This window comes from Papilio polytes, unplaced genomic scaffold (assembly GCF_000836215.1).
Source record: "Papilio polytes unplaced genomic scaffold, Ppol_1.0 DF820956.1, whole genome shotgun sequence".
Lineage (NCBI taxonomy): Eukaryota > Metazoa > Arthropoda > Insecta > Lepidoptera > Papilionidae > Papilio > Papilio polytes.
In genome coordinates this window covers 604,684-619,643 of record NW_013528248.1, presented here as the reverse complement: position 1 = coordinate 619,643, position 14,960 = coordinate 604,684, and the positions used below count along the sequence as shown (strand labels likewise).

The 14,960-nt window shown below is 32.9% G+C and overlaps 2 protein-coding genes across 2 annotated transcripts in view; one reads left to right on the top strand and one right to left on the bottom strand.

The window, feature by feature from the left end:
* LOC106109943 (MTSS1-like protein) overlaps window positions 1-6,307 on the bottom strand; it is a 138,624-nt gene extending 132,317 nt beyond the window's left edge. Inside the window, exon 1 of the mRNA XM_013291601.1 lies at window positions 5,787-6,307. Within this exon, the coding sequence (XP_013147055.1) occupies window positions 5,787-5,858 (72 nt within the window). The 5' untranslated portion in view covers window positions 5,859-6,307. The remainder of the gene's footprint in view (window positions 1-5,786) is intronic.
* A 429-nt stretch (window positions 6,308-6,736) lies between these two features.
* Window positions 6,737-14,960, top strand: part of LOC106109942 (structural maintenance of chromosomes protein 5) — a 14,597-nt gene continuing 6,373 nt past the window's right edge. The window contains exons 1-9 of the mRNA XM_013291600.1: window positions 6,737-6,807; window positions 6,890-7,031; window positions 7,558-7,746; window positions 8,772-8,992; window positions 10,252-10,498; window positions 11,150-11,357; window positions 12,042-12,189; window positions 13,108-13,249; window positions 13,889-14,088. Of these exons, the coding sequence (XP_013147054.1) occupies window positions 6,737-6,807; window positions 6,890-7,031; window positions 7,558-7,746; window positions 8,772-8,992; window positions 10,252-10,498; window positions 11,150-11,357; window positions 12,042-12,189; window positions 13,108-13,249; window positions 13,889-14,088 (1,568 nt within the window). The remainder of the gene's footprint in view (window positions 6,808-6,889; window positions 7,032-7,557; window positions 7,747-8,771; window positions 8,993-10,251; window positions 10,499-11,149; window positions 11,358-12,041; window positions 12,190-13,107; window positions 13,250-13,888; window positions 14,089-14,960) is intronic.

Sequence of the window (14,960 nt, the reverse complement as noted above, 5' to 3'; positions counted from 1 at the left end):
TGTTCGGTATGAATCCTTATCCAAATACATTTATTTGTCAAGGGTTTCCACATTTTTACCATAACAATTGACAATTGAAAGTATAGTAACAATTAAGTAATGAATCTACATTGACTGACACCGACATCAAAGTAATAATAATTGTACAATATAGACATAACAGTTACAATAAGGTAGGTTTACTATTTTCATGGAATTATTTCGTTACTTTTTAGTGTACTGTTTTTTTGAGAATATTTTGTTTTTGGTGTATTTTGTTTTGTTTTTAGTGCATTTTGTTTTGTTTTTAGTGTATTTTGTTTGGAAGTCGGTTTTTATTTTTATTAATTGATAATTTGTTTTATTGTTTTTTATCCGGTTGTCGATGGATGAAGAAAGGGAAAGATAGGGACTTATGGAAAAGGTTGGAGGAGGCCTATACCCAGAATCGGGTCCAGTTACTGGAATTAAAAGGCTATAAAAAAAATTACCTCGTGGTGTATTAAACTTGACAACTAACATTGTACCTTTCAAAGAAGTTACCAGTGAAAAAAATGTTGTTCACTACGTCTATTAAATTGTATGAAATAATCTTTGAGTAAAATAGTCTATAAACAATACAAAGATATAAAGGGCGACGATGACTGGAACATAAAGATATCAGGGTTGCAACAAATCATCATCATCTTTCTCCTTATCCTCCTCCCGTAAGGTCGGCGCAACAGGTTTTTGTCCTCCACATAACTCTATCATACGTCATCTCAGTCATCACTTCCCTTTTGATCATGTCACCTTTTACGCAATCCATCCGTCTCTTTCTAGGTCTACCTTTACCGATGTACCCTTCCACACTCATAACTAACGTTTTCCTTGTAACATGCGATTCATCCCTCCTTATAACATGCCCATACCATGCTAACCTTTTACTCCTTACCATCTCTACTACTGGGGCTACTCCCATCTATATATCTATAATAATATTATAAAGAGGAAAGATTTGTATTTTTGTATGTATTGATATAACTTAAAAACTACTGGGCCGATTACAACAATTCGTTCACCATTAAAAAGCTAAATTATCGCTTTGTAACATAGGTTAAAATTTCACATAGACAAATCGCGAGTAACAGATAAATACTAATACCATAAAGAGGAAAGATTTGGGTTTTTGTACATTTTGAAATAACTCAAGAAACACTTGACTGATTACCATCATTTAAAAGCTATGTTATTGAGCAATATAGACTATATTTTTACTATTTTACTTATAATTTAACGCGGGAAAAGTTGCGAGAACCAGTTACTAAACTGTAAAGGAAAACGTTTGAAAATCCCTGGTTTCCAATGCATTTATTCAGAGCGGTCCCGTACCTGGGGATTCTAATCTACATTTACGCAGTTTCATCCGATGTGGAATATTAAGCAGTGCAACACAGTATTGAAGATCCGTCATCCTTTACGGCCTCATGTAAATTACCAAGTGTTGAGACGTGCTTGAATCATAATTAAATATGTCATTCTTGAATCAGATTTATAAATAAACTGAAATAAATATACTCTTAGTATTGATATGGTAATTTTACAAGCAATTCCGAGTTTCGTTTGATGAGTGTGGTGCCGGAGGCCTAATTTATGTCCCTCTCTCTTTACCACCCTTTTCTTATAAGGAGAGGATGGAAAGGGGAAGTGGATTTGATTGTGGAGGAGATGCATAGGAAGGGGCATTATCCTCTTTATGTGCGTCTCCTCCTCCGTCGGATAAGGGTAGGAAACGCATCTGCGATCGCGGATGTCTATGGGCAGCGGTCGCTTCGCCATTTTGGCGGATTCAGGTGGCCGCTTGCTCGTTTGCCACCTTATGTTATAAAAAAAAAGGAAAAAATTTTATTTTTGTATATATTGAAGTAACTCAAAAACTACTGGGTCAATTTTAAAAATTCCTTCACCGTTAGAAAGGTAATTTATCTGTGAGTAACATAGGCTATATTTTATTATTACTAATACTGAGGAACTATTAATAAACAGCGTACTTCTGGACCCCGGTGTTAAAAATTACTATATTTTAACTTTTCTCGGCTTACGCTGCCTAAACAGTTAGAGGTATATAAACATGATGTAAGGATTTGTAGATCTTAAAAAGTAATAAAGAAAAGTAAACGAAACGTATAAATAAAAGTAACGAAAGAAAATCCATCCATCTTAGATTTGTCGTTTCAACAACTGGTACAGAATGGAACAAATCGACTACCAGTACCTACGTTTTGACTCCAACTATTTGATAATTCAAGTGAATTCTTAACACTATTAGTGTAAATCTGTCTTTACGAGACTCACTTTTACATACATTGTACTCTAACGACGCACAGAATCAGATATCAACATAAATAAATCTGATCAATGTTTAGACAGGTATCCAATTAGCAATTGTAACACGCTAGGAATGTGTTAATCGTCTATTGTTATTCAGCATTCTGATGCTTCTATTGAATATTTATTATGGCAATATGCTACTAAATGGATGATCTGATGACAGCCCCGTATCGTCCGCCACATTGAAAACAATCAACTATTTTAAATATGAACAATCAAATATATAAACATTTTAATGCACGACTTCGGTGAGCGTTGATTTACAATTATTATCAACTAGCTGTTGCTCGCGACTTCGACCGCGATGTATCAAAAATAATAAAAAATATAGCCTGTCACTCACGGATAAATTACCTTTCTAACGGTTAAAGAATTTTTAAAATCGGCCTAGTAGTTTTTGAGTTATTTCAAAACATACAAAAATACATATCTTTCCCCTTTATAATATCAGTATAGAAGTATAGACGACTAGCTCTCGCCCGTGACTCCGTCATGAAATTAAAAAAACAAAGGCAAGCCTGTGTCCTTCCAGAATATGTTCTACATCTATGTCTTCGTCAAGATCCGTTCAGCAGTTTAAGTTACAAACTCTTATAGACATCCATCCATCCATTATTGCATTTATAATACTGGTTTTATTGTTAATTTTCGTGTATTTAATGTTAGCTTTTTAACTGCTTTGACGTATTCTGTATTCTTGGAAGATTATTAGTCTGTGCTATAAATCAATACCATTTGTCATAATTTGAAATAACGATATAAGCTTTGTAATTGTGATCCAAAACATTATTTAAAATATTTATGTCATGGTTTTAAAATGTCGTAATTGTGCTTGTTATGTTAATAATCGGATAGTAGTCGGATGTCAAAATAAGGGTGTTGCATTAGCTCGACGACACGACGGCCATATTGGTAAGGTATGCGGTGCAAATTGGAAGAAAACATAAGAGGTAATAAAGACTATATTTTATTAAAGCATAACATGGTTGTGACGCTCATATTAATAATACATTAATTATTAAACCCTTAAGGGCCTGATTTTTAAATCGAATTACAAAATATATGATAATTATGATATAAGTGTACCCTTTACTGTGTTTTTTACTGAAGGGGAAAAATAGAAAAAAAAACAAAACGATATTTTATACATTTTCGTGATATCCTCTATTTTGTTTTCTAACTTGAAGATGGATGTTTGTTAGAGTTTATAGCCTAAACTGTTGAACGGATCTCGATGAAATTTGGCACAGATGTAGAAGTTGGTCTGGAAGAATACATAGGCCACTCATTTTTGTTTTTTTTTATTATTACGCAGACGAAGTCGAGAGCAAGAGCTAGTATTAAAGTAAAATCGATTGTAGTGATTTATAACCCCGGTATCAAATTTAAAACTTCAGGTATTTAAGAGTTAAGGTGTTCAATGTTTCAACTGAACAAACTATTGTATTAAACAATTAAATTCAATTGCAGTAAAAAGTAAGATACTAACAATTATAAGTTAATACGATCTCATATCATACTAATGTTATAAACGCGAAAGTTTTTATGAACATTTGTTACCGCTTGTCTTCAAAACGGATTAACATATCTCTATGAAATTTGGCACAAATGTAAAAAATGATCTGGCAGAAAACATAGACTACTCTATTTAATTTTTAATTCCTCGAAAACCGAATCACGGACAAAGAACACTTAATACAGTTCAACTGTCAATTAAATTTTACAGTGTACCTTTGTTGTGCAGCTTAAAAAGAACTATATGTGTTAACTCAGATGAAACCACAAACTACCAGTATTTAAAAAAAATAAAAGATGTGTTTAACAGCGTAGTTTTTAAGCGTAGTGGCCGTCGTATTGTATGACGGCATGGTACACGTCACAATATATTGAGCACGTCGATAATCATAAAAACACTACGAATAAATTATGGAAGGTGTACCTTGGAATTGACGTTATAATATTATTTGACGTTATAAATAGTGAAAATTATTCGATAGCATGTCTGAGACCGCATTAAACATTTTTTTTTTAAATGGCACTTTGATACATAAATGTTCGCCACCCCTGGCATAGACAAAATAAATAAAACTATTTTATTATGGCTATGTATCTAGCAATAGTTTATAATAACAGAAAACCTTCCCATATATTTCCTTAGCCAATACATTATCAGTCTTTTTAACAAAACAGACATCACATGTAATATGTGAATATTTCAATAATAAAAAAATAATAGTATGTATCCTATATGTTCCTCTAGAATGTTCAATATTGGTACCAAATTTTATTAATATCTGTTGACCAGAGCTGGAGATCCTAACAAACATTTTTCCATCCATCCAAACTCTCACATCAATAATATTAGATGCAACATACTTTATGGTACAATGCCAGTAGAGTGGTTGACTATGGCCTAGTCACCCCTTACTTTAGGGTAGGCTCCAAGCCCCTCGGTGGGGATGTATACTGAGCTGGTGATGATGATGCCAATAGATGATCTTGATCAGTAAAATAGTTATATTTATAGTTTCATATCTATTTAAGATTTTTGAAATCTCTAGGGGTTGCCCACTCAATCACTCTACCGCCACCCATGCATCATGTTACCATGATTCTAAAAAATTAGATAATCCTCATCTCTATTTATTCCCATTTACCATTAAATTAAGAAGTAACAACTATAAATTGTCAAAGAATATAGAAGCTTATAAAAATTAAATAAAAATTCATATTCTTGTTCATGCACTCATCAGTTGTAATTTGCACTCATCAGTTGAATATTGCCGATTTTACCCCATATGCTTTAAGTACTCTATCAGGTTCAACCTGACCTTAAACTAAATGTGCAAAAAATGACAAAAAACAAAAAACAGATAAATTAAAAATATTTAACAAGTACTCAATAACAGTTCGTTTTTTTTTAAATTGATCACCTTTGAGGTAATTTACAATAATTCACTCTTTAAACATTAAAATTATAAACCATTAGTTAAAAAACTAAATAGTAAAAAAGATTAGATCTATATGTTTCAGAAAAAAACTATAGGATGTAACAAGAACTCTATTATGTCATTTAAAACAGTTAAAATAATGTGCTTAAAAAAATATTTGCTTTTTTAATCTTACTTCAAAATGCTCCATACAACTTATAAGTTACATAATTTAATTTAATAAATAGAATAATGAGATATTTTAATTGAACAATAAATGCACTAAGTGAAACAATCGTATTTTCGTCAGCAATGAAGAAATTATAAATTAAACACAAACTAGTATGATAAATAACTTATTAAAAGTATTATAACGTTTCGTTAATTTCATATTTATAACATGTAAAATGCTTACGCTATAAATTCGACGTACATGGTAAATTTAAAACCTAAATGAAAAGTAGAAAATAATTTATCATTTGAGAAACTGCAGTTAGGAATATTTACCTTCATATCTGATACGATTTGCTGGTACAGATTCCATAAAGGAGAGCAATCCTTTTCCGTTGTTCCTTCCATTGTCAAAAAACACTTATCAAACACAATAAAACACAAAAAACACGATCGTAATCACCTCTCGCAGTTCATTATGGTGGAACCACTGCTAGTATCCAACTGTTGCATTGCCGTTAAATACCTCGTTACACACAATCATCTGCCTACATTTCACTATACAATCACAATAGTAACAGTTCAAAATATCATATGCAACAAATCAATATTTATAAACAAGAATACCCTCCATTAATCGAAACAGGGGTAGAAAATATCGTATCGCGATGAAATATCACTTTAATAACTGCATACGTTGCTATTGAATATTATTTTGAAACATTTTGTCACGTATTCATTCATGAAAATTAGTTTTTGTCATAATTTTCATACACAAAACATAGAATTGAAAAACTAAAACGGCGGTCAACTTCGCTTACAAGGGAGCGACAAGCACATCGGCCGGATTCGGTTTGTTTGGCTGCTTTCTATACTTCGCTACGATTCGTCGATTGATTCTTATGGTTACCATTTTTAATAAAACATACAAACATCGGTAGTTTATTAACTCACTTTTTCGTTAGAATAAACGAATTTATGTGGTCTTTTAGTTGAGTACCATACAAAAAAACCAAGCATTTAATGAGAGATACCTATATTTTGCAAAACAAACGTATTTTATTATTCGACATTTCAAAATTTTCAATTATTTTAATCTGTAGGATATGTCCTAAACTGAAAACACTGCCATTCAAATTGACGTCAAGTTGAATGTGACAGGTAGCGACGAGTTAAGGTTTTTTAAACAATATTTGTGCATAAATAATGTTTTATTCTAAATTCATCAACAAAAAGAACACAACATTTTGAGTATTTTATAGTTAACGTCGTTTAAATTTCTAACAATGTCAAAAGTATTCAATAACGAAGGTGTAAAAGCCGGTTGCATTTACCGGATAGCTCTTGAGAATTTTGTGTAAGTAAATTTTGGCGCGCCAATACGTACTTTACTTGTTTCTTGACCTTTTGTAATATATGTATCAACATATTTATTCCAGGACATACAAACAAGTAGTATTATATCCAAGTCAATCATTAAATTTGATAATCGGACCCAACGGAACTGGAAAATCGACTTTTGTTTGTGCAATAGTTTTGGGTCTTTGTGGAAAAACCAGTGTTATTGGACGTGCTAAAAAGGTTTGTAGCCCAACCGATAATTTTATATCATTTCCTATTCAAATGAATACTATATGTACCTACTAAATATCTCCTAGTCTGTACTAAATTAGGGTTAACTAGGCGTTGGTTATATGAAAATTAATGAAATGTGTAATGTAATGTAACAAATAGAAGTAGAGAAACAAACAGGTATAAAGACTACAATAGGTAAATAGAATTGTATAAACAATCAATGCCGAAGGATAAAAATTATAAAAACAGAACAAGTCGGCAAATTTAGTGTAATAAAATTTCTTGCTACGCAAGAAGAACAGAGACGGCGTTGACAAAAAAAATACCTAGGCGTTGGTCCACACTATTCCAATGTGAGTTGACTTCGCTTATGTTAGAATTTCTTTGAATATGTTTGCATCTCTACATTTTCCTTAACTGTAGAAACATCAAGTTTTAATTTACATATAAACTTTGATAATGGAATATAGCAATGATTCAATGATTTAACCTGCAAATTAAGAAGGTTAACAAAATCTCCTCTTGTTTTCAGATATCAGAGTTTGTAAGAAGTGGATGTGAAGAATCTACAATAGAGATAGAACTCTACAGAAATATGGGTGAAAGAAATGTTATAATAACAAGAAACTTTAACCTCAGAGATGTTTCTACTTGGGCGATAGATCATAAAACTGTTAGAGAGAAACAAGTACTGGAGCTAATTGAATCTTTAAATATACAGGTAAATTGTAAAAGACTACACTAAGACAGACTATAAAAAAATAAAATGTTGCCTGTAATAATCTTGTATACATTCAGTGTGCAGCAGTGAAAGTCCCGTCAAAACCAGCCATTATGGAGATAATTCAAAACGCACTATATTTATTACTAATACAAAAAATCAGCTATATCTAGCTAGCTAAAAAAAGTTTTTTTTACATACACAAATTCACAAGCAAAAGCCATTAAATAGCCAAATTCAAATTGTCTAGTAATTTTCTAAATTAGTAGATTTAAAAGAAAACAGAATCAAATATTTTTATAATACTAACATTTACTTTCAATAAAATACAGTAGAACCTCGATAACTCAAACCTTGGTAACTTAATAACCTCTATAACTTAAAAAAAAATAATATGTTCCGTTTCCATTAGAGCCCAAAACCTCTACATTAAAGACCATTGATAACTTAAAACCTCTATAACTTAATATGTTTTGTGTTTTCCTTCAATTTTAACTTATCGAGGTTCTACTGTAGTAAAATTAGAGATCTGTGCCATTTAATCAGTTCAATTCTCTTCAGTTTCTTGTCTATGGCACTTCTTTAGCGGATTTCATCAACATACAAACATAAGGTTTATTTTGAAGATACATCCAAATTTTTTCCATTATAAGGCCCTATCCCTTCCTACCCTTTTCTTAAGAGGAAAGGATGGGAAAGAAAAGTAGATTTGACAGTGGAGGTGACCCATAAGAAAGGGATTATCCGTTTTATGTTTGTCACCCTTGCCAATTAAGGGTAGGGAAGACATCTGCATTTTTGGATATCTATGGTTAGCGGTCACTTTGCCATTTTGGTTTCGGCTGGTCGCTTATTTGTTCTGCATTTGTGGATATCTATGGTTAGCGGTCACTTTGCCATTTTGGTTTCGGGTGGTTGTTCAATTGTTTGTCACCTTGTAATTTTAAAAAAAAAAGGTTTTTATTAGGATATAGTACATAAGTATGGAATAATAAATCTAAAACAATTATTATTTAACATACCAGGTGGACAATCTCTGTCAATTACTACCTCAAGATAGAGTACAGGATTTCTCTAAGATGAATCCACAAGAGTTGTTGCGCAGCACATTGTCCGCAGTCGGGGGACTTGAGAGTGTGGCACAACTTGACGAGTTAATAGAATGCAGAAATAAACATAGAGGACTATCAACTAAAGTACAGAATAATGCCCAATTGTTACAAGAACAGATACGGCTTAATGAGAGGTATGTTAAAACCAACTGCAGATCCAGGGAGGTCATGCGGGTCATGATCCCCCCCTGAGTTGGTTGGTCAAGAGCTTGACAAAATATATTTACATATTTTGTCAAGTGCTTGACTTGACCACGACTATGTAAACCTCCCCCCCGGCGCCAAACCCGGATCCGCCCTTGGTTAAACCATTAAATGATTTAGTCCGCACAGAATTAAAAAAACTGTATTCGTAGTCTGTATGTTATTCTAGCATGTTCTAAAGTAGCGATTCTTAAAGTAAAATTGTATAACATTTGTGTAGTGTATCACATTTTTTTCTCTTAAAAAAACATCTATAATATCAGTCTTGTGTCAATATTCATTACAATGACATTAAAGGAAAACTCATTTTGCTAGAAAGTTTATATTGTGGACACCCTATTTGTGCATTTTACCGCCAACTAAAGGCATTATCACTTTAGGAACTGTTCTGCATCTATGTTACATATCGTAAAATCGGTTAACCATTTCGGAAATACGTTATAATTAACATCTATATAAAATACTAGTTTTCGCCCGCGACTTCGTCTGCATGGAATTAAAAAACATAATTGAGTAAGCCTGTGTTCTAGATTATCGTCTACGTCTATACCAAATTTCGTCAAGATCCATTTAGCAGTTGCTACAAAATCCAAACAACCATCTATCAAAACTTTCACATTTACGTTAGTAAGATCTAGCTAACTCAAAGGGAATGTAGTAGTTTATTGTGGTAAACCATTCCGGAGGGATGAATTGCATATAACAAGAATGGTAGTTATGACTGTACACTGGTAGAGGTAGACATAGAAAAAGATGGATTGTGTGAAAGGTGACATGAAGAAGGGAGTGATGAGATGACGGATGATAGAGTTATGTCGAGGACAAAAACCTGTTGCACCGCTACAGAAGTAGGTAAGGAGGAAGATGAAGATTGCTGCCGGAGGCCTAATTTAAGTCCCTTTATCTTTACCACCCTTTTTTTATAAGGAGAGGATGGGATGGGGAAGTGGATTTGACATTGGAGGAGATGCATAGGAAAGAGAAATATCCTCTTTATGTGCGTCTCCTCCTCCGTCGGATTAGGGTAGGCGCAACGCATCTGCAATTGCGGATGTCTATGGGCAGCGGTCGCTTCGCCATTTTGGCGGATTCAGGTGGCCGCTTGCTCGTTTGCCAACTTATGTTATTTAAAAAAATAAACACTATATCCCGGTTTTTTTCAGTAAAATGTACATATAATAATTTACAGATTAAAAACGATAATAGATGGTATGCATCAAAGGAAAGAGATAGAGAAGCAGATAGAGATTTGTGAAAAAAAGAAACTTTGGGTAGAGTATCAAACTCTTAGAGAAAGAGTAATAGAATGTGAAAGAGATAAGAAAGAAGCTGTGAAACTTGTTAATACACATAAAAGGAAAATGGAACCATTGGAAAAAATCATTGATAAAGCTAAAGTGGGAATAAGTAAATTGGAACAGGAGAAATTAGCTACTGTAAGTAGAAATCTTTTTTTTTATTTGTACTAATATTATAAAGAGGAAAGATTTGGTCTTTTGTATGTATTTGATTCATGTAAAAATTACTGAACTTATTTCAAAAATTCTTTAATCATTAGAAAGGTAATTTATCTGTGAGAATGTAGGCTATATTTTTTTATAACTTTAATTTCACGCGGACGAAGTCGCGAGCAATAACTAGTTTGTTATATTTTTTATTTATAAGGATAACACCAACAGCATTCAGATAAATCATAATTTAAAAAAGTCATGTTTATGTTTTTATATGCATGTCAATGAAAAATTTACATTTGATTGATTTTTTATGTATGTACACAGATTACATTACCATTTACAACTCGGCTTATTTGATACTTTTTTTTTTATTTATTGCGACATAGCTGCTCTTTGGTTCAACTTTTTACAAAATTAAACACTCCAGTAGTTTTTGAATTATAAAAAACGTACTAAAACACGAAAATAACATTCAGTAATAACTCATAAATTACTGCGTCGATTTAAAAAAAATGTTATTACCATTACCATCAAAAAGCTGTTGTGTTGATGATGTTATCACTGAGTGAAATAAGGTATATTTTTCCTTTTTTTAATTCCATGTGAATGAAATCGTAAACATTCTTTTTACAGAATCGTGAAGTCCATTCCTTAAAAGATAATATAAAAGAAGCGATCAGTTCAGCGCGACAACAGGAATACCAATTGAAAGATCTAGAAGCTTCTCTGCAAGAGAAATTGGACAGACAACAGAATAAAGAAAGAGAATTACTTGAAGCTAATGCTAAATTGGAAAAACTAAGGAACGATAAGAAAATGTTAATAGAAAAAATCGGCGATGGTAATCTTCATACTAATATTATAAATGCGAAAGTTTAGATGGATGTTTGTTAGAGTTTGTAGCCTAAACGACTGAACGGATTTCGATGAAATTTGCTATAGATGTAGAGGATAGTCTGGAAGAACACATAGACTACTCATTTTTTTTTTTAATTCCACGCGGACGGAGTCGCGGGCGAAAGCTAGTATTAATATCAATGCGAAGGTCTAGATGGATGTTTGTTAGAGTTTGTAGCTTAGGCTGAACGGATTTCGATGAAATTTGGTATAGATGTAGAGTATAGTCTGGAAGAACACATAAATACTCACTATTGTTTTTTTGTTCCACGCGGAGTCGCGGGCGAAAACTAGTTTTTTTATATATATACTCTTTGTGAAGTTAAATAGAAAATTGTTATATTATGCTTAAGGCAATGGTGCTTAAATTCTCAGCATATTTTATAATTACGCATATAAATGTAAAATAACCTATGAAAATTATTGATATTATAAGGAACTTAAGTAATTTCTATAACCCTAGATTAAAGAAAATATCAGAAAAAAACTGTTTATAAATAGTGTTCATATAGTTTTTAAGTAAAAAATATTAGAAGTCTACTGGGTTTTGGATTCTGACTGATTAGGTAAATGAGAAATGCCTGATTAATTACATTTTATTTTAAATTTGTACAATAAACACTTTCAGAGACTCAAATAAAAATGGAACTAGCAGAGTTACAAAAACCGATAGCTGCCAACAATGCTACAATAGAAAGATTCAAGAAACAGAAATTAGAACTACAATATGACCTTGACAATAATATTAAACCACAAATCAGACTGTTCCAAAACAAGTAAGTTTTTATTCTTTTTGAAATGCATATAAAACTATATAAACCGACATAATAATACATATAGGTTAAATTATACATATAGGTTATAAATACACGAAATTTTAACTAAATAGTTTATACTACCAATGTTTAAAACTGTAAGAACTGAGTTATATGAGGACTTTAGTCATTTTTTTTACTAGCTTTCACCCGCGACTTTCCGCGTAGAATTAAATAAGTTAATAGCCTATGTGTTCCAGACTACATTTATACTAATATAATAAAGCGTAAACACACACTACTTTGTAGCATAGGATGTCAGCAATCAGTATATTTTTTAATAATTCTTTCTTTAGTAATAAGCCCTACATTTACGACACGTTTTAGGCTATATATTTTCACGCTTTTAAACTTGGAGGGCAAGTAAATTGGAAAAATACTTTTAATGTGGGAAAGGGACCTTAAACTACAAGCTGCCAACATTAAGGAAGCAAGGTTGCCATTCCTATTTGAATTTTGAGATTTGCGATTAAAAATTTCACAATAGAAATAAAATAAAGCTTTTATAATTGCGGATGAAGCCGCACGGGAACAGCTAGTTTATGATAAATTTCATCAAGATCCATTCAGTTTAGGTTACAATCTTAACATCCATCTAAACTTTAGGTCTAATTTTGGTCCCTTTTTCTTTCTACCCTTTTCTTAAGACGAAAGGATGGGTAGGAAAAGTGGATTTGACGGCGGAGGAGACGCATAGGAAGGGGATATATCCTCTTTATGTGCGTCTACTCCGTCGATTAAGGGTAGACATCTGCAATTGCGCCTGTCTACGGGCAGTCTTTTCTTAGAATTTATGTGACCTCTTCCTCGTTTGCCTTCTTGTATTATAAAAAAAAATTTCATTTCTAATATTAACATTAAATTACATTTTTTTTACAGAATAAATAACTTAGAGAATGTAGATGCTAAGCGTTTAGAAGTACTGAGATCTTACAGCGAGGATTGTTATAAAGCAGTTATGTGGCTAAGAGAAAACAAACAAATGTTCTCAAAACCTGTATATGAACCAATGATGTTAGAAGTAAGTATTTATCTATACTATTATAATAAAGCGTAAACACACTTCTTTGTTACCTAAGATGTCAGCAATTACAGCATATTTTTGAATAATTCTTTTTTTAATAAAAAGTCCAACACTTACGTCACGCTTTAGGCTATATTTTCACGCTATTAAATTTTGGGGGTAAATATTTTGGATAAAAACCCTAATGCGGGAGAGACCATAAGTTGCTGCCAACATCAAGAAAGATCGCTAAGGTTTGTCATGTCATGTCATTTTGACATTTGCTATTGATTTGACAAACGTAAAGAATAGAATAAATTTTTCATAATTTATGGTGAATGAAGCCGCACGGGAACAGCTAGTGTAAATATAAAATAATGTGAAAATGTGCATGTTTCTAAACCATTAAATAGTAAACAAGCACAAATACGTTATAACTTGTCTCATCACGTGCGATTAACATCTTTACTAACAGTACAAAGAGGAAAGATTTGTATTTTTGTAGGTGTTGAAATAAGTCAAAAAGGGCCTATGTCAAAAACTCTTTTAGCATTAAAAATCTTTATTTGTACTAGAGGCTATGTTTTTTTACTATTACTTTAATTCCACGCGAAGTCGCGGGCAACAGCTAGTATAATATACTAATAAACGATCCAGATAAACTTCACGGAGGCGAAGTTCGCACGTTATTTGGAAGCGACAGTGCCCGCGCGGGATCTCGCCGCCTTCACATTCGAGAGCAGCGCCGACATGAACCTGTTCCTGCAGCAAGTGCGGCGCGCCCAGGGGCTGAAGCTAGTCAACGCTATCTGCAGCTGCCCCGGCGCCCTGCACAGACCTGATGTTACACAACTTAGGTGAGCACACACTGGCATTGCCTTGTTCCTTTTGCTACGAGACAAACTCACAAAAAGACAAATATATTTACAAATTACGTAGACAAATAGTATATTGAAGATAACTTTTAACCAGTAAACTAAATAGTATTCGCCCGCGATCCCGATCGCGTGGAATTAAAAAAAAAGTAGCCTTGAAGGCTATGTTCTATATCTATGCCAAATTTGATCGAGACCAGTTCAGCCGTTTAGGCTACAAACTCAAACATCCATCTGTCTAAACTTTTCGCATTTATTATATTAAAAGATTATTAAAAGGCTACAACTCGTGTATATTTTTCCGGTGACGGCACCGACTAGTTTCGGACCCGTCAGGGGTCCATCTTACTAATATTATAAATGCGAAAGTTTAGATGGATGGATGGATGTTTGTTAGCGTTTGCAGCCTAAACGGCTGAACGGATCTCCATGAAATCTGGCACAGGTTTAGAGCATAGTCTGGAAGAACACATAGGCTACTTTTTATCCCTGGAATAGTTACGGTTCCCGTGGGATTCATTAATTTAGTTTTTTAATGTTTACTCGATCATTCTGCAACGGTGCAACATATTTTATTGAAATTTGGCACAGATATAAAACAAAGTCTGGAGTACACATGGGATAAGCTTCATCCCCGAGAAATGTCCGGTTCCCGGGGGATACGTAGCTTTTTGTAATTGTTATAATTTGTATGTTGAAGTCGCGGGCAACAGCTCGTCTTAAATAATTCCCCACAGGTACAAAGAAGCAAAACTTCTCCAAAAGAAGTTCTAAATTAGTGTCTTTTTCCAGCTACCTAGGTTTCTACACATATCTAATAGATACGATAACTGGTCCGGAGGCTATAATTTCCT